The 14,616-nt window shown below is 41.1% G+C and overlaps 1 protein-coding gene across 5 annotated transcripts in view; it reads right to left on the reverse strand.

Annotated features, from left to right (window-relative positions):
* LOC311249393 (uncharacterized protein) overlaps positions 1-14,616 on the reverse strand; it is a 96,957-nt gene that overhangs the window by 46,381 nt on the left and 35,960 nt on the right. For all 5 annotated transcript variants that reach the window (XM_084340400.1, XM_084340399.1, XM_084340401.1 and 2 more), the window contains one exon: positions 2,324-2,491. In XM_084340400.1, coding sequence (XP_084196526.1) covers positions 2,324-2,491 — 168 coding nt within the window. The remainder of the gene's footprint in view (positions 1-2,323; positions 2,492-14,616) is intronic.

The raw sequence follows: 14,616 nt of genomic DNA on the forward strand, positions 1-14,616 counted from the left end.
GTCATAAAGTTGTAGGTAACACTAACTGTAGACTAGTGCTTCTTGAACCTTGGGATCTGACCCCAATCAGACAAGGTAAACAATATGCTTTCATTCACATGGGTCCTTGGAAAACACCACATTTCTTTAATGAACCTCATGGCAACCTCAACGTTTTCCATAAAAAGAAATGTGATTTACACCATTATGATAAAAAAAAGATAAAAAACTGATTTTTTTCATTTTCAGACGGTCCTTCAACAAATCATGTGCTATGAAGGTTTCCATCAGGAAAAATAATCAAATCTTAGCTAAAAATACTGACCTTGCATGAAAAACACTTAATTCTACATGTCGCATTTTAAATTTCAACAAAAATGAAGGCATTGCTCTACCCAGATTATGTAAAATAAACATTACATTTTGCACCCTTGGGGAGCCACAGTAGCTCAGTTGGTAGAGTGTGTGCCCCATGTACAGAGGCTGTTTCCTCGCTGCAGTGGCCCTTTGCTGCATGTCACCCTCTCCACCCTCTCTCTCATCTGGTTTCCTGTTGTATTTAAAGCTGTCCTCTCAAAAAAATCAAAGTTTTTGCACTCTTCAGTGCAACTGGGAAGCCCTCAATGATGCTGAGACCTAGGGTCACGTAACAACATTTCCGCAAAAGTTGACTGGACTGAAGAAGGAGGAGCCAGCAACAGAAACTGTTTGTACAGCTTGTAGAAATGTAAATAGTTAAATATGTATGGCATGTGGAGCCCCAATTTTTCCCAGTATACATAGGTAACACTTGTGGGCAAATGTGATAATGCAAAAAGTACATTTTTGAGGTCTCCCCCACTTCTAGCCATGATTGTTCTGTTTCCACTGAGCTGCAGGACTTAGATATTGCAGTGAGAAAAAATAGCCTACAGTGAGGAAAACTGTGACAGGACAAAAAAAATGTCCAGAAACTACCTCCAGGTTTGCAACCTCCTCAATCTGGATGTTTGACTGTGCTACTGCACTGTTCTACAGGTGTGTACAACTGAAATATCTGTCAGCAGCCAATTCTGACTGACAATATTGACTGACCAACAAAGCGTCAGGCTATACTGGAAAAATCTAATTATACATAGTCCGTAAAAGTATCAATAACGGTATTATCATTCAGTGCATCTAGTCTGTACTAGACTGTATGTGGGCTCATGTTTAATTGTGTCCAATCAATTTCAACTCAATCGTGTACTGTGGAACTGTAACAGTATTTACTGTATCAGGTAACAATTTGCAGTGGCAAAATACTTGATTCTGTCTAAACAACCTTTCTATCAGTAAAAGAGAAGGTAAAACAGACTACTCTGAACCCCACTCAAACCTGTGGCACTTTAAATATGCAAAGTGTGTACCAGCATAGCACACAAGTGTGTTCAAATGATCACACTTAAACTGCTGCCACCTTAAGAATTCAACAATGATGTCAGTAAGATAACAGATAAATTAATTTAGTGTTTGAAAAGTAAGGGCATGAAGTCGACATCTAAGAGAGTTCCCGAAGTCAAGTGACTAAAGCACTTTTATGTTGAATACACTTTGTTTAGTTGGCACCCGCGCCACTAAAACACTAGAAATAAATGACTCGTTTTGGTCAAGAACACAGTAAATGGGTTATTTAAGTCTAAAACACATCAATGCCACGCGCCACTCTGAAATACCTAGAGGGGTGAGAGGAGGGGGGGGAAGTGAAGGAGAGAGAAAGAAATACAGCGGGAGTAAGACACAGGGAGAGAGAGAGAGAGAGAATTACAAGAAAGAGAGGAAAAGGACAATGAGAGAAACCTAAAGGCCATTCCATTCATCATGCGTATGACTCTTTAATGTTCCCATACATTACCCATTGGTTCTCATTGGGGTGAGGGTGAGACTGGACAAGGGACATGAGAGAGAAAGGGAAAGACAGAAAGAAAGAAAAGAAAGAAAGAAAGAATGATACAAGGAAAAATAATGAATGGATTAAAGAAGGAAACAAAATAACAGTTAACCCCTCCCCCACTCTAGCGCCCCTCTCTTGGCTAAGTGATATTCACATGAACACGGTTTTTTATTGTACAATGAGCCAACCCTCTGCGGAGCTAAGATGGTGGCGATGAGTTATTAAATATGGAGAGAGGGCGAGCGAGGGAAGGCAGAGGAGGAGGGGAAGAAGGACGGATGATTAACTGTGAAGGAAGTAAAAAATGAGGAGAATTCCCCGATGTACCTGACTGGATTTGATTTAGAGAAGGTTGCCCAATTCTGTTCCTTATTTAAGAAGAGCTCCCCTTCTGTGTGTGCGTGGTTGTGTGTGTGTGTGTGTGTTACCTACTTTACTCTGCAGTGAAGCCAGGCTTTCTTTAAGCTGTGCGTTGTCTTGGACCAGCTGTTGTGTGTGTTTCTCCTTTACAGCCAAGGTTCTCTTCAGATGGTCCTGTGTGGCTCGCAAACCAACCACATTCTGGTCCAGGTGCCTCACACGCTCTTCTCGCTCTTTCATCTAACACACACACACACAGATGGACAACAGAACAGTCTTTACCACACATACACAAATACAGCTATACTACTACCTGCACCTTAGGGTTTTACTTGCCTTGCATCGATTCAGACACCAAAAGGGCCATCAAAAGTAGTATATTCAGACACACCTGTTCACGCTACTATGAGTTTTTCATCGCAGATTGCACTAAAGAGATCAGATACTTTCAACGAGACTAAATAATTGTCAAGATAGCAGTTTAATGTTAGTGTCATCCCAAAATAGTAGTAGCTTTTTATATTATGCCTGTAACATTAAGGACATATGTGGAATCAGCACACTTGTTTATTTCTGTTGTCATTTTCAGCCGTGACCGTGACGTTCAAAGAGGTATAATTACACGCGGTGGTCCGATCTGACGTTTCTGCTCTGCTTGTTTAATGTGCTGTATTGCTTTGCTAACATCTTTGATAAACTAAACCTAGCCAACGTCTTGATCTTGCTGCCCAACAGATTAGTAAAAGTGTTGTTACCTTTGCCAAGATGGTCATGTTTTAACCTGTGTCTGACTGTTGGTTGGTTGTTTAGTTCTTTGGTTGGTTGGTCAGAATGATTACACAAAAACTACCGAACAGATTTCCACAAAACTTGGATGGAGGAGACTATTGTGGGTCTAGAATAGACACGAAAAAGGCACAAATCCAGGATTTTTTTCTCACTTTCTTTAACATTGCGAGTGTTTTCAGACATTTTCTTTGTCTCTCAGGATAGAATTAAAGGAGACCGTTGAGCCTTGGTGACGGTTATGGTTTCTAGTTACTATATGAAAGCGTCGTACATGCATTTTAGATGAATGAGATGTACACACTTTGAAGTACCATCAGGAAAAAAGAGCATCACATTGTACTTGCACACCTTCATGTTTATCATCAAGCTCAAAAATGAATCTACGGCATCATTGTTTTTCAGTAACATAGATTGAAACTAAAGTTCCCGTGTGTTACTGTACAGAAATTAGTGCTTGGAGTGATTATTGGGGGAAGGGGACTGATTATGTCTAAGGAAGCAGACAGTGGTTGAACTCCTCACCCCATGCATGAATGTGAGTGTGTGTGGGCCTGTGGTTCAGAGCCCCTCGCCAAATCAAAGCCCCTATTCATTAGCACTGTGTTAAATGAGCCCTGTGTTAGATTAGTAAGGAGGCTCCACAGACAGTCAACACACACACAAACAAAACTCGCAATCACATTTACATATACACACGCATACACACTACACAAGTACACAGCCTTGCATGTCAGACTGGACGATTTTAAGATTTATGAGACAGGGAGACCACATGAAAACATAACCACACACAATAAAGACTCCCACGCACACAGACACACACACACACACACACTCACACACACACACACACACACACACACACACACACACACACACACACACACACACACACACACACAGTGGGTACTGTCGGCACAGCATTCTTCTTAACTTCTTATCTCTCTCAGTCTCTCCCGTCACCTCCTCTAACAGCAGATCCTGGTTTTGGACTTGGCACTTACATAGCCCACCTCTGCCTCCTTCAGATAGCTCTCCAGACTCTCCAATACATATTTCACCCAACCTATTGTAAAAGTGAGCTAAAGATGGTCTTTTGCGCAGTTAACTCATCTACAGCATGTCTAATGGATGGTAACAATTATAAGCAATGGGGCAGCCGGTATTGCGACACTGAATTAAAATGACTCTTTTATCTGGATATTCCACCAATTTTAGTGTGACTATTGGGAAATAAAATAAGTTTTACAAAACTGCGACAATAATGTGTGAATTCCAGGCGCTTCAGCCAAGTTCAACATATTACATAAGACAAAGTCTTCTTTGTGGTAACCCATTTATAGTGCGAGAGGGATTTCAGGTGAGAAACGATTATGAAGCAAAAGGGCACTTTTTTTTTTAACATTTTAAATGTTATTACTACCAATGTTAATATAAGTTAGAGCAATGATTTCTCCTCAAATGTAGCTACTGTAACTGTCTTACTGTACTTACTTCTGACTACAATTCATGCTAGGATGTTTAATATGCACTAGACATTATGGCGTATATAGTATATCTAAATATTGCAGAGAAATCTTCTGTAATTACCACCGTCAATCCATTTCCATATATTTTAATAAATGTGCAAAGCATATACTTGAGGATGTACATAAAAAAAAAGAAATGAAATCTAAGGTAGTTGCGAGGTCAGATGCATACATTCATTCTGCCGCCCTGAGTCCATTTTAACAAATCTATTCTCAACTTCTTCTTGGTACTTCAGTAGAACTATATTAATTTTGTCATGTGAAGAGAGACTTGTTAGAGCAGGTTAAGGACAGTCTATTTAACTCGTTAGCAGGCCTAACACATCTTTGATGACTTATCCTGCACTCGGGGGAGTATGATCCTTTTTTCATCCAATAGAAGCTTTCTTTATTTTATGATGCTGCCATGGATGTATAATTAGAGGAAATTAGGAGTGTGTTGCTAGGGACCGAACCTCACAGATTACTGTACAACGCACATTCCTGTTTACAGGAAACATGTCACCATGCCGAATCAACTAGCATTCTATTAGCCATTTCATGGTGACTTTAAGGTGTCAAAAATCAGGATTGCTAAATTACCTAGGTTGGTAAGAACATGATAAAATTCAACTACATGTAAAGATGAGCACAAGCAGCAGTGAATAAGTAATAAGTAATGTAATATTACAAGAGAACAATGTAATATATATTAAACATACTGATTATTTAGTATCATCTTAGTTAAAGTTGTGTGCTGTAGCTAGATTTGTCTTACAAATGCAAGTGAGTGCAAAAGAAAGCTAATGATTTAATGGCTGATGCAGCAGTGTGTGAATATTGTTACAATGGTGACCTGGATCCTCCCATGGTAACATGTAGAGCAATGTAAGATAACCAACAATGTGAGAAGCTAGTGAACTTACAATATTTTGTTATTTCTTAAGAGTGAGTTTTATCACCCACGGTATATTCGGGGCTGTGATCATCTCCAAATGATCTCTTATCTCAGTTCTTAAAGATCAAATAGTTATAACCCCAAATATGTAACTTTTAACAATTGTGATCTGGCATGATCAGGTAATAGAAGTCACATTAAACAAACATATAAAACATAAGCAATTATTTTACTTACTGGTCCATATATATAGCAATCTCAAAAATCATATCATATGTTCTATTTTCCCATGAGCCTAGTATTCTACTCATATAATAAAAACAGTATATTGTATTTTCCACAATCTCACTCAGGATATGGTCACTGTTATCTACCCATGATGCAGCTGGTTAAAGATCACAATGTCTGTCAAAATCCCTCCTATAGCCCAAGGACTTTACGGCACTGACTTTCAGAACTCCATAATATTGTTACATAATTAATACATCACAGTGATTTTTCTCATCTCCAAATCTGCCACCATCAGAGATGATTAAAGATTCCCATGTGGTCTGTGTAAAGTCTTAATTCTCCAGTGGGGGAGTATAGGACCTTGGCTGGAAGTCCTGAAGAAAGAATATCAGATTTGTGATTTTATTTCAAATTAGAGCTTAAGCCTTGGACTTTCATATTAGTAGAGTCCCTATTGAGAGAGAAACCTCAATCTGATCAAGTCTCATTACTTTAGCAATTAAAGTTTCACCCCTGGGGTCTTCCCCTTAACTCCTGCCCCCCGCCTCCTTCGCCTTCGCCTCCTCCTGTCTCCGATCCTTTTATTCTCTCCTCCTAGCCATCACATGTTTTTGCCACCAAGGTGGAGGAGAGGAGAAAAGGAGAGTGGCTCGCGCAAATCCTTGATTGACCAAAGTCTATCCTCCATCTAGGATTACGAATAGAAATGGAACATTTGAGGACAAAGGAAGGAGGGGTGAGATGGGAAGAGACAGAAGAAAAAAGAGAGACTGTGAGTGTGAGTTGCAGAGTTATGGGCAGAGAGAGAGAGAGAGAGAGAGGGAGAGAGAGAGAGGGAGGGGGAGAGAGAGAGAGAGAGAGAGAGAGAGAGACAGAGAGAGAGTGAGGGTGGCTAATATAATTGAATTAAAAAGATGGAGCAGGGCCATTTCTAAGCAGGTGGGAGTGTGGAGTGAGAAAGAGCAGGCAAGATATTAACTTCTAATAAAAGAGAGATTAGAAAGTGGCTAGGAGGACTGCTCTGTCTTTACCTGTGGGAGTGACGGCCCCCACATAACCTTTCACTGCAATATGCACACTGATATTGGCCGCTATATTCTGAGTATCCCCCCCCCCCCCCCCCCCCCCCACACACACACACACACACACACACACACAAAGACAAATGCATATAGCTTCACAAGCATTCATGCACGCACCTGCACATGAATGCCTGTGCATGAATGCTTTGCACCCAAACAAACCATACATACTGTATATACACACACATAGACATAGAAATATGCGACATTTGTGGAGACACATAAGCACACACACACACACACACACAGTCATGAGTGCAGTGTGACAGCAATGCATTATCAGCTCTCATTCAATGATCCAACAGGCAGCAGCCATCAGATAATGAAGACGCAGCTCTTTGGGAAGCCGCCGCTATACAGACAATTAATTAACTAATTGGTCTAACGAGCTCGTTAAATCCAAGCTTTTTTGGCAGCCAGTGTGAATACATTAACAAGGCTAATTCAATTAAACAGGTGCAGATTTCACAGCTGCCTCTCACACGGTCGCACACACACACACACACACACACACACACACACACACACACACAAATCCTACAGGTGTTGTGTACATGTTCGCTCCATTTGACTCTGATGTCTTTCTCAGCGAAACCTTGGCATGCGATCAAATGTATAATGATATGCAGATCAAGTGGCGTGTAGTTGTGTGTTTGTGTGTGCATGTCTGTCAGTGCTTGTGCCTCAATGGGCCAATGTGCCTTTGAATTAAAAGTACAGCTCAATAGGCTCTAGCAGCAATGGTAATTTGTATAATTGAAAGAGTGCTCAATGTGTGGGTGGAAAAACTGATTGAAGGGCTATGAAAGAACAGTTAAAATTTAAATAAAATCTTTTTTGTGAAGCACCTTGTAACCTTCTTATGAAAAGTGTTATAAAGCTTATAAATATTTTTATTATTTATCTTTGCACAGAAAGCCAGAAGTCAACCTTTAAGGTCAGCAAAAGCTTCTCAAAGACATATAACTTTTGAGTTGCTTGGAAGATTTGAATATTCTTCATTCATGTGTGTTACAATTTGGAACATGTAGCATAAAAAAAGTTTGAAGCCTGCATTTATGTTTACACAAAGACGCTACTTTGGCCTCAGCCTGGAACGCAGTCAGTGGTATATATTAGCTGTTGTATAGTTTGGTCAAAACTGCATTTGACGGCATTTGTCACTCTTTTGCTTGTGTGTAGTCTTCACGCAAATCCTCCATTATGAAAATTGACAGAGAATAAATTATGAGCAATATTGTAGAGAGTTATCCTCATAATAAGACAAAATCTCACGAACACTTAGATTGTTAAAGGAGACCTACTAATATCTATCTATCTATCTATCTATCTATCTATGAGGCGTAAAGAGACAGGAGCTAAATCAGAGCGTCTCAGCTAGAGAGAATGCAGTCACGCTGTACTGGACAGTATGAGAAAATGGATGCATTTGTTAACCAATAAAGCATGTAAACCTATTCTGGTCGTAGCCCAATATAAAATGATGAACCTGAAAATGTGCATTATATGTCTCCTTTAATATGATGATACCACTTTGAAAGAGGTGTATATAAGAGTGGCACGACACCATCATAACCATGCCATGACATCTGTCATAAACAGGAAGCAGTCTTTATGAATGTCTATGACTGCTGTCATTAAGTGTCATTTGGTCAATTATACAATTTCTAATAGGGTTAGGGTTAATTGACTGAATGATACTGCCTATATGCATATGGATTGATAGTATGCACTGAGATTACATCTAGTGTACATACAAGCATAAATCCTACTTGAGTCTACACACAAAACACACACAAACACAGCAGAGTGGGACTATTGATGACACAGCTTGTCTCAAGGTGATGGGCCAGTAAGTCTAATGTGTGATCGGTGTGTGTCTGTGTCCGCACGGTGATTTGGTGGGTTTGGTTTGTTATGGCAGCAGCGACAGCAGAAGCTCCCTCATAGGCTGATAAAGCGCTGAGGTCGGTGGTTAGCTAAACTCCCATGGAGATGATACCACTGATTAATTTCCTCCGTCTTCATCCCACCCCCCCATCCATAGGTCCACCTTCTTTCCCTTCCCCCAGCCCCTTCAGCCACTGCTGAATATTAAATCAGTCCCCCTTTTTTTAATTTCCAGATAACCACAGTTCATTTCTCTTCAAGTGTCATATATCCGTGACATGGTGTAGCAGCCTATATATTAGGGATGGCTGATGTGAGTTATTGTTATTGCTATCTTGTTTCCATTTACTGCCTGTGTGTCCTACTGTACACTACGCATGGCTAAATCATTACCTGCACATGCGGTGCAAATATCGAATAACACCGTTGGTAATTTGCGGTGAAATTTCCTATCTTGACAGTTAGACATGCTCGTGCCCAATAGTCTCTGTTTGTACCATAAATATTGCCCGTGGCGTTTTGTGTAGTGTTTGTTTCCTGCTAGTTAATAGTGATGTTTGAGTGTATATGATTGTTTGTGTGTACACGTTGGCCAGGGAGAAGGAGGCGAGAGGTGAATCTATACTGCTGCTGTGTGTTTCCTCGTGATTTGGATTTTTGCTGCTGAGCTGCACCACTTATAGGCCAATGTTTAAAAGGTAATAGACACACAGAGAAGAAGTACACAAGCAGTCCTGAGAGCAGCCCTGCAGTTTGTACAACACATATATACATATATACCTATATATAACATTTGGTGTGTGCAGCCACACCAAACACACAGACAGACACACACCACGGGTGCCATCACTCAATGTCCCAGCTGCAAATGAAATCTCATTCTCTCTCACAATTTGAGTAGCCCAGTCTGAAATATCTCTCTGCCTTCTGCCTCCCTACCCCCATACTTACTCGAGGTCTTCACTAAATCACACCCTATTTTTCTGCACACACTTTATTCTCTATCCTTTATTCAAAACACATGCTGACCAGAAATCATCACACACACATTTGTGTATTTGTCAGCGTGATTAAATATTTATTAACCCCTTGCATTTGCACATAAGTTAACACGTCGCTACCCCACAACTAGGCTTTGTCTTCCATTCAGACATGTAACAACAACAACAGCTGCTGCTTTCACGTTTCTAGCTTTTCCTTTCGTGCATTGTTGTGCCTTGCCATCATCATATTACTCCACATCACCTGCTTGCATAGCCTGGAACCTCGCCCAGGAAACTGGGGAAGTGGGAAGTGATTTGGAAAAATGAGGGCAATAAAAAAAAAACAAAGGGATGAATGGAGAGATGTGATATAAGGTAATATGCTAACCCAATCAGCAGGCTGCTGTTTGCCGACAGTATAATCAACATATCGGCCTAATGTCATTACGGCTATATGAGAAATAATATTGCGTGAAATGATATTGCGTCGCGCGTGCATGATCGCGTGGTGCACACATGAGCGAGCTCACGTGTCCAGATGTATGTATCACCTACCAGTTTCCTGACACAGACAGGCCTCCACACGCTCACGGTGACACAAAGATACACTGCATGAATTACGCTAGTTATTCCTGCATAAAGACTTTCAAGAAAGAAAGAACGATGAGAAGATTCCACTTGTTCAGGACGATTAACTGACTTGATGATTGATATTGATTAAATTAAAGAAGTGGTATTATTTTATCCCTCTGACAATTCATTTCATTTGTTTTAAGCTACGATTTTAAGAAGTTAAACTAGATTTACTTGAGAGGGTTATTGGCTAGATCAGTTAAAATCGATATTTATCACTTTACCCCACGCACACACGCATACATCTGCATATTCACACACACGGACTGCCCACTGGCTCCGACACAAGAGGATATTAGTTAGTGTGTGGCTTCCATATCCTGAATGCATAAGGTCGCTGATGGCCTCTATTGACGGACACTGGCGTGAAGCCATCACTCAAGTTATGGAGCTTTAATTGGAGACAGCATAAAACGATAAACCAAGAAACATGCATGGCTGAACAGCCCAATGTAAACCATTAATCATGGAACAGGCAAAGACAAGTGGCCGCCACATACTGTACACGCATACACACACACACACACACAGACACGCAGGAGGGTGCACACAGCTGCAAAAGCACACATCTGCTGCCCTTGCACCACACACCTTGCATTTGTGTGCATATTTGCGCACACACACACGCACACATGCGTGGCAGAGACAAGTGTCCCAGTCACATATTCTCATGATAGATGACCCATTTAACTTTGATTTCTGAGAGAAATGAGCTCGCCAGCGATACAGGGTTACCACACACACGCACACACACACACTCTTTCATTCATAACACACACACACAGACAAAGATAATATACATGGGCTACATATATGAACTCACAGTGTACATTTTGTCTATATGTAAATAACAGCTTGCATTATTTTGTAGACGCATGTATTCATGCCCTCTCTCGCACTTGCTTCCTCACACACACACACACACACAGTGCCACTTATTTGCACGAGAAGGGTTATAATATGGGGATGATTTGTGATGTAAGCAATCAGAAGTGAGGTAATTCATCAGTAGCTGTGTCTAACACACATCTCCTCTGGTCATAAATACAAATCTGCACACGCCCGCACACACGTACACCTGCTTGTAAAATCTGCGCGATCCCACGGAGGAGAGAATAAATCAGACGAGCAAAAAGTTGGCATGAAGGCAAAACCGTTAATAACGCAAACCCACATAAATGTGCTCCCACACACATCACACCCTCTGCAGATAGTTGGAATAAAAAAAAAACCCTGACAGACACGTGATATGTTTTAGGAAAGTTGGATTGTGTGTAGCCCTCTTCACATCTGTAAAGCCTGGGAAACAAGCCACTGGTGTTGTCAATATGAGTTAGTTTAAAATGTTTGTTATGAACACAGTTTGTACAATGTTTCTTTAATCTTTTTATATAAATAAATCTGGCTTGACTTGACTTTGTTTTATTACTTGACTACTGTATATTATGAATAGCAACTTTCAAATATGCAGTTCGGCGCTGCCATCTCATCTAGCACTCGCACAGGGTTGGAAAAAATATGAAACAGGAGATAAAAGAAAGGCCTGAAAATGATTAAGAGACAAGACCGTATTACCTGTACATTACACTTATGGCAATATGTGGGTAAAAAAGCCATGAAAATGTTCAATAAAAACAGGGAAATCCAGGGGAAAGACAGAGGACTAGGAAATATAGAGATTTGTTTATTACACAGCAATTGGAGTTCATACAGATGTCATTGATTTAGAGGCGGCTGTAAGGAACTTCTTGAAAAGATGTTTTCTCACATTAAAAAGGAAAGATGAGAAGTGACTGCTGCTCTGACTGAAGCTGGAAGGTTATTTTTCCAATTGGAAGCAAGTAGAGGGACTAAGAAAACTCAAGGTCTCGGTGTCAATAGGTTAAACAACTCATGGAACCAGAGCAAGAGAAAACAGAAAGTACAAGCATTTATATTCTCTTCTATCTGTAGCGTTTCCTAATGTTTTTGTACAGAAGTGTGGCTGCTGCCAAAAACAGAAGCCTTTCTCTTCCAGCTTTAGTCCCAAGAGCAATTAATTTTTGCAAAGTGATAATGTTGTAGTCCAGTGTATTTCTCACTTGGTCCTTGATTGCAAATGTTAACGCCCCACAACGCACTGCACCCCACCACAGCCACTGTCCGGTGACATATGAGACAGTGTTGATATTTAGACAGATGGATGGCGCATTAGAAGGATAAAAACCTCCCGAACACACACAAACACGTACAGCACGTGCACACACACGTTCCATACAGCGGTTGCAGCCCCTCAGCGCTCCTCTGTCCTCACATGCTTGGTTTCCCCATCTAATTGCTGCCATTCGTCAGTGTGTGTGTGTGTCTGCGAGTGTGTGTGTGTGTGTGTGTGTGTGTGTGTGTGTGTATAACAAGTGCCCCTGTACTTTGTGTTTTTTGTGCTTCTTCCGTGATTCTGTCACCGCGCATTTACAAACAACTGTGGTGAAAAGAGAGAAAGTAACAGATGATCAGACAGACAGGTAAGAATGGGAAGAGAGAGAAAGACAGGAAGACGCAGAGAAACACACACACACACACACACACACACACACATACTCACAGAACTGTCACAGTGCCATAGGGCATACTAAACCTGTCAGCATTTAAACCTGCTGGCTTGTACTCTGGCTTGCCAAGTGGAATTAGTCTCACATAATATGCCAGCCTCTTTATCGAAAACAACAAACACCTACTTTAGTTATACTGTATAAATATAATAGTTTAAACACAATCATAATCTCTCGCACCTGTTACGAAAAAAGTATGCGTTTGTTACTTTTAGCCACTCTTCCCGCAGTGAAGACATTAAGGATGTGATTATGCAGATACAGAAGCTGTTAAAAATCAGCAAAGGAGGTGTGTGTAAAAAAAAAAAAAAAACACACCCTTGATCATTGGTGCAGAATCTTCCAAATAATTCTTCAGCATGGAGCAAATCAAAACTCTAAGTGCATAAAACAAGTTAATTGCAACTTAACTTGACTTGCTTCTGATGCTGACATGTAAACAAATGACACTGATTGCACTCTTTTGGGCAATCATGAAAATGTGACTGTGCTGATGAGTAAACCTGTTTATGTACTGCATGGCCGGCTTATGTGTGTGCGTCTGCAAAATTACGTTTATATGATAGTGTGTCTGCGTGTGTTTAATAAGAAGGTCCACATTATTACTTTTTTTTTTTCTTTCACATGTGCCCGCGTGCGTCTACGTGTGTGTGTACGTGAGTGTGTTCAACATGATAATTTGTCAGTTTATGTTGTGAGGGGGGCTAAACAGATAAGCAATCCACAGCTCAATCCTTCATCCTGCTCTGATTATAAATCAGCTGGAGCTCTCAGAAGCAATCAGCAAGAGCAATCTGCAGCCGGCACAGACACCTTATCAATCAGAGGGCACCATCACACTGTCACACACACGCGCACATAAACCAACCAAATACACACTCGCATGTTTGTATGGTCCTGGACCCACAGACGGGCTCACACAAAACGCACACACCCGTCGACACAAAGACAGGTATGCCGCAATTGTAATTCTACATCACCACCCTGCAGCCTATTTCCTCCTTTCAAAACTTCCTTCTCTTTTCTCGCATTTTTTATTTATTTTTTTTGTCTTGTGAAACAGGATCACAGAGTTGCAACAAGAGTTTCATCCAGCGAGCTGCCTGGCGGCCACGGAACTGTGCCAAGCGAGACACATCACTCCTAATTACAGTCTGATATTAATAACAGAGAAAAATATTAATCTTGGAGGTAAACACTAAGCCGCTTAAAGGAAAATTGCAAATAAATCAGATTATCTTATAGGAATATCCTCCGAATGGGCCGAGGGGGTAATGAGAAACCTGGGCCCAACCTCTCCCTCCTTCTCTTTTTCTCTCTGTCATTTCCCACTCCCCACTCTCCTGCGGGATTGAAAAAGGTGTGACTGTGTGTGTTCGTGTCTGGGTGTGTGTTTGTGAGCACATCTGTGTATTTATAAAACTGAAGTCCCACCCCACCTCCACACCCCTCCCACCACCACTTCCAGCATCACCTCCCTCCATCTCTCTCTCTCTCTCTTTGCTGCTGTATTCATTTTTCACCTCCAATTTTATTTTTTCATCAGTCGGGGGGGCGCCGCCGAGCAGATTCAATTAGGTTCTATGATTGGGCCGCTGGCATTCAGCGGGGTCATGGAAAGGTTAAAGAATTCAGTGGCACAAACATGATTATGGCTCTGTAGCATTTGATCAGAAGTAAGGTTTGTCACGGCAAAGTGGAGCCCCTCTGTTTCTTGCACCAGGACCACCGGTTCGGCCCGAGTGTGATGTGAGAGCTGTTCC

This window comes from Pagrus pagrus (genome assembly GCF_965226575.1).
Source record: "Pagrus pagrus genome assembly, chromosome: 20".
Classification (NCBI taxonomy): domain Eukaryota; kingdom Metazoa; phylum Chordata; class Actinopteri; order Spariformes; family Sparidae; genus Pagrus; species Pagrus pagrus.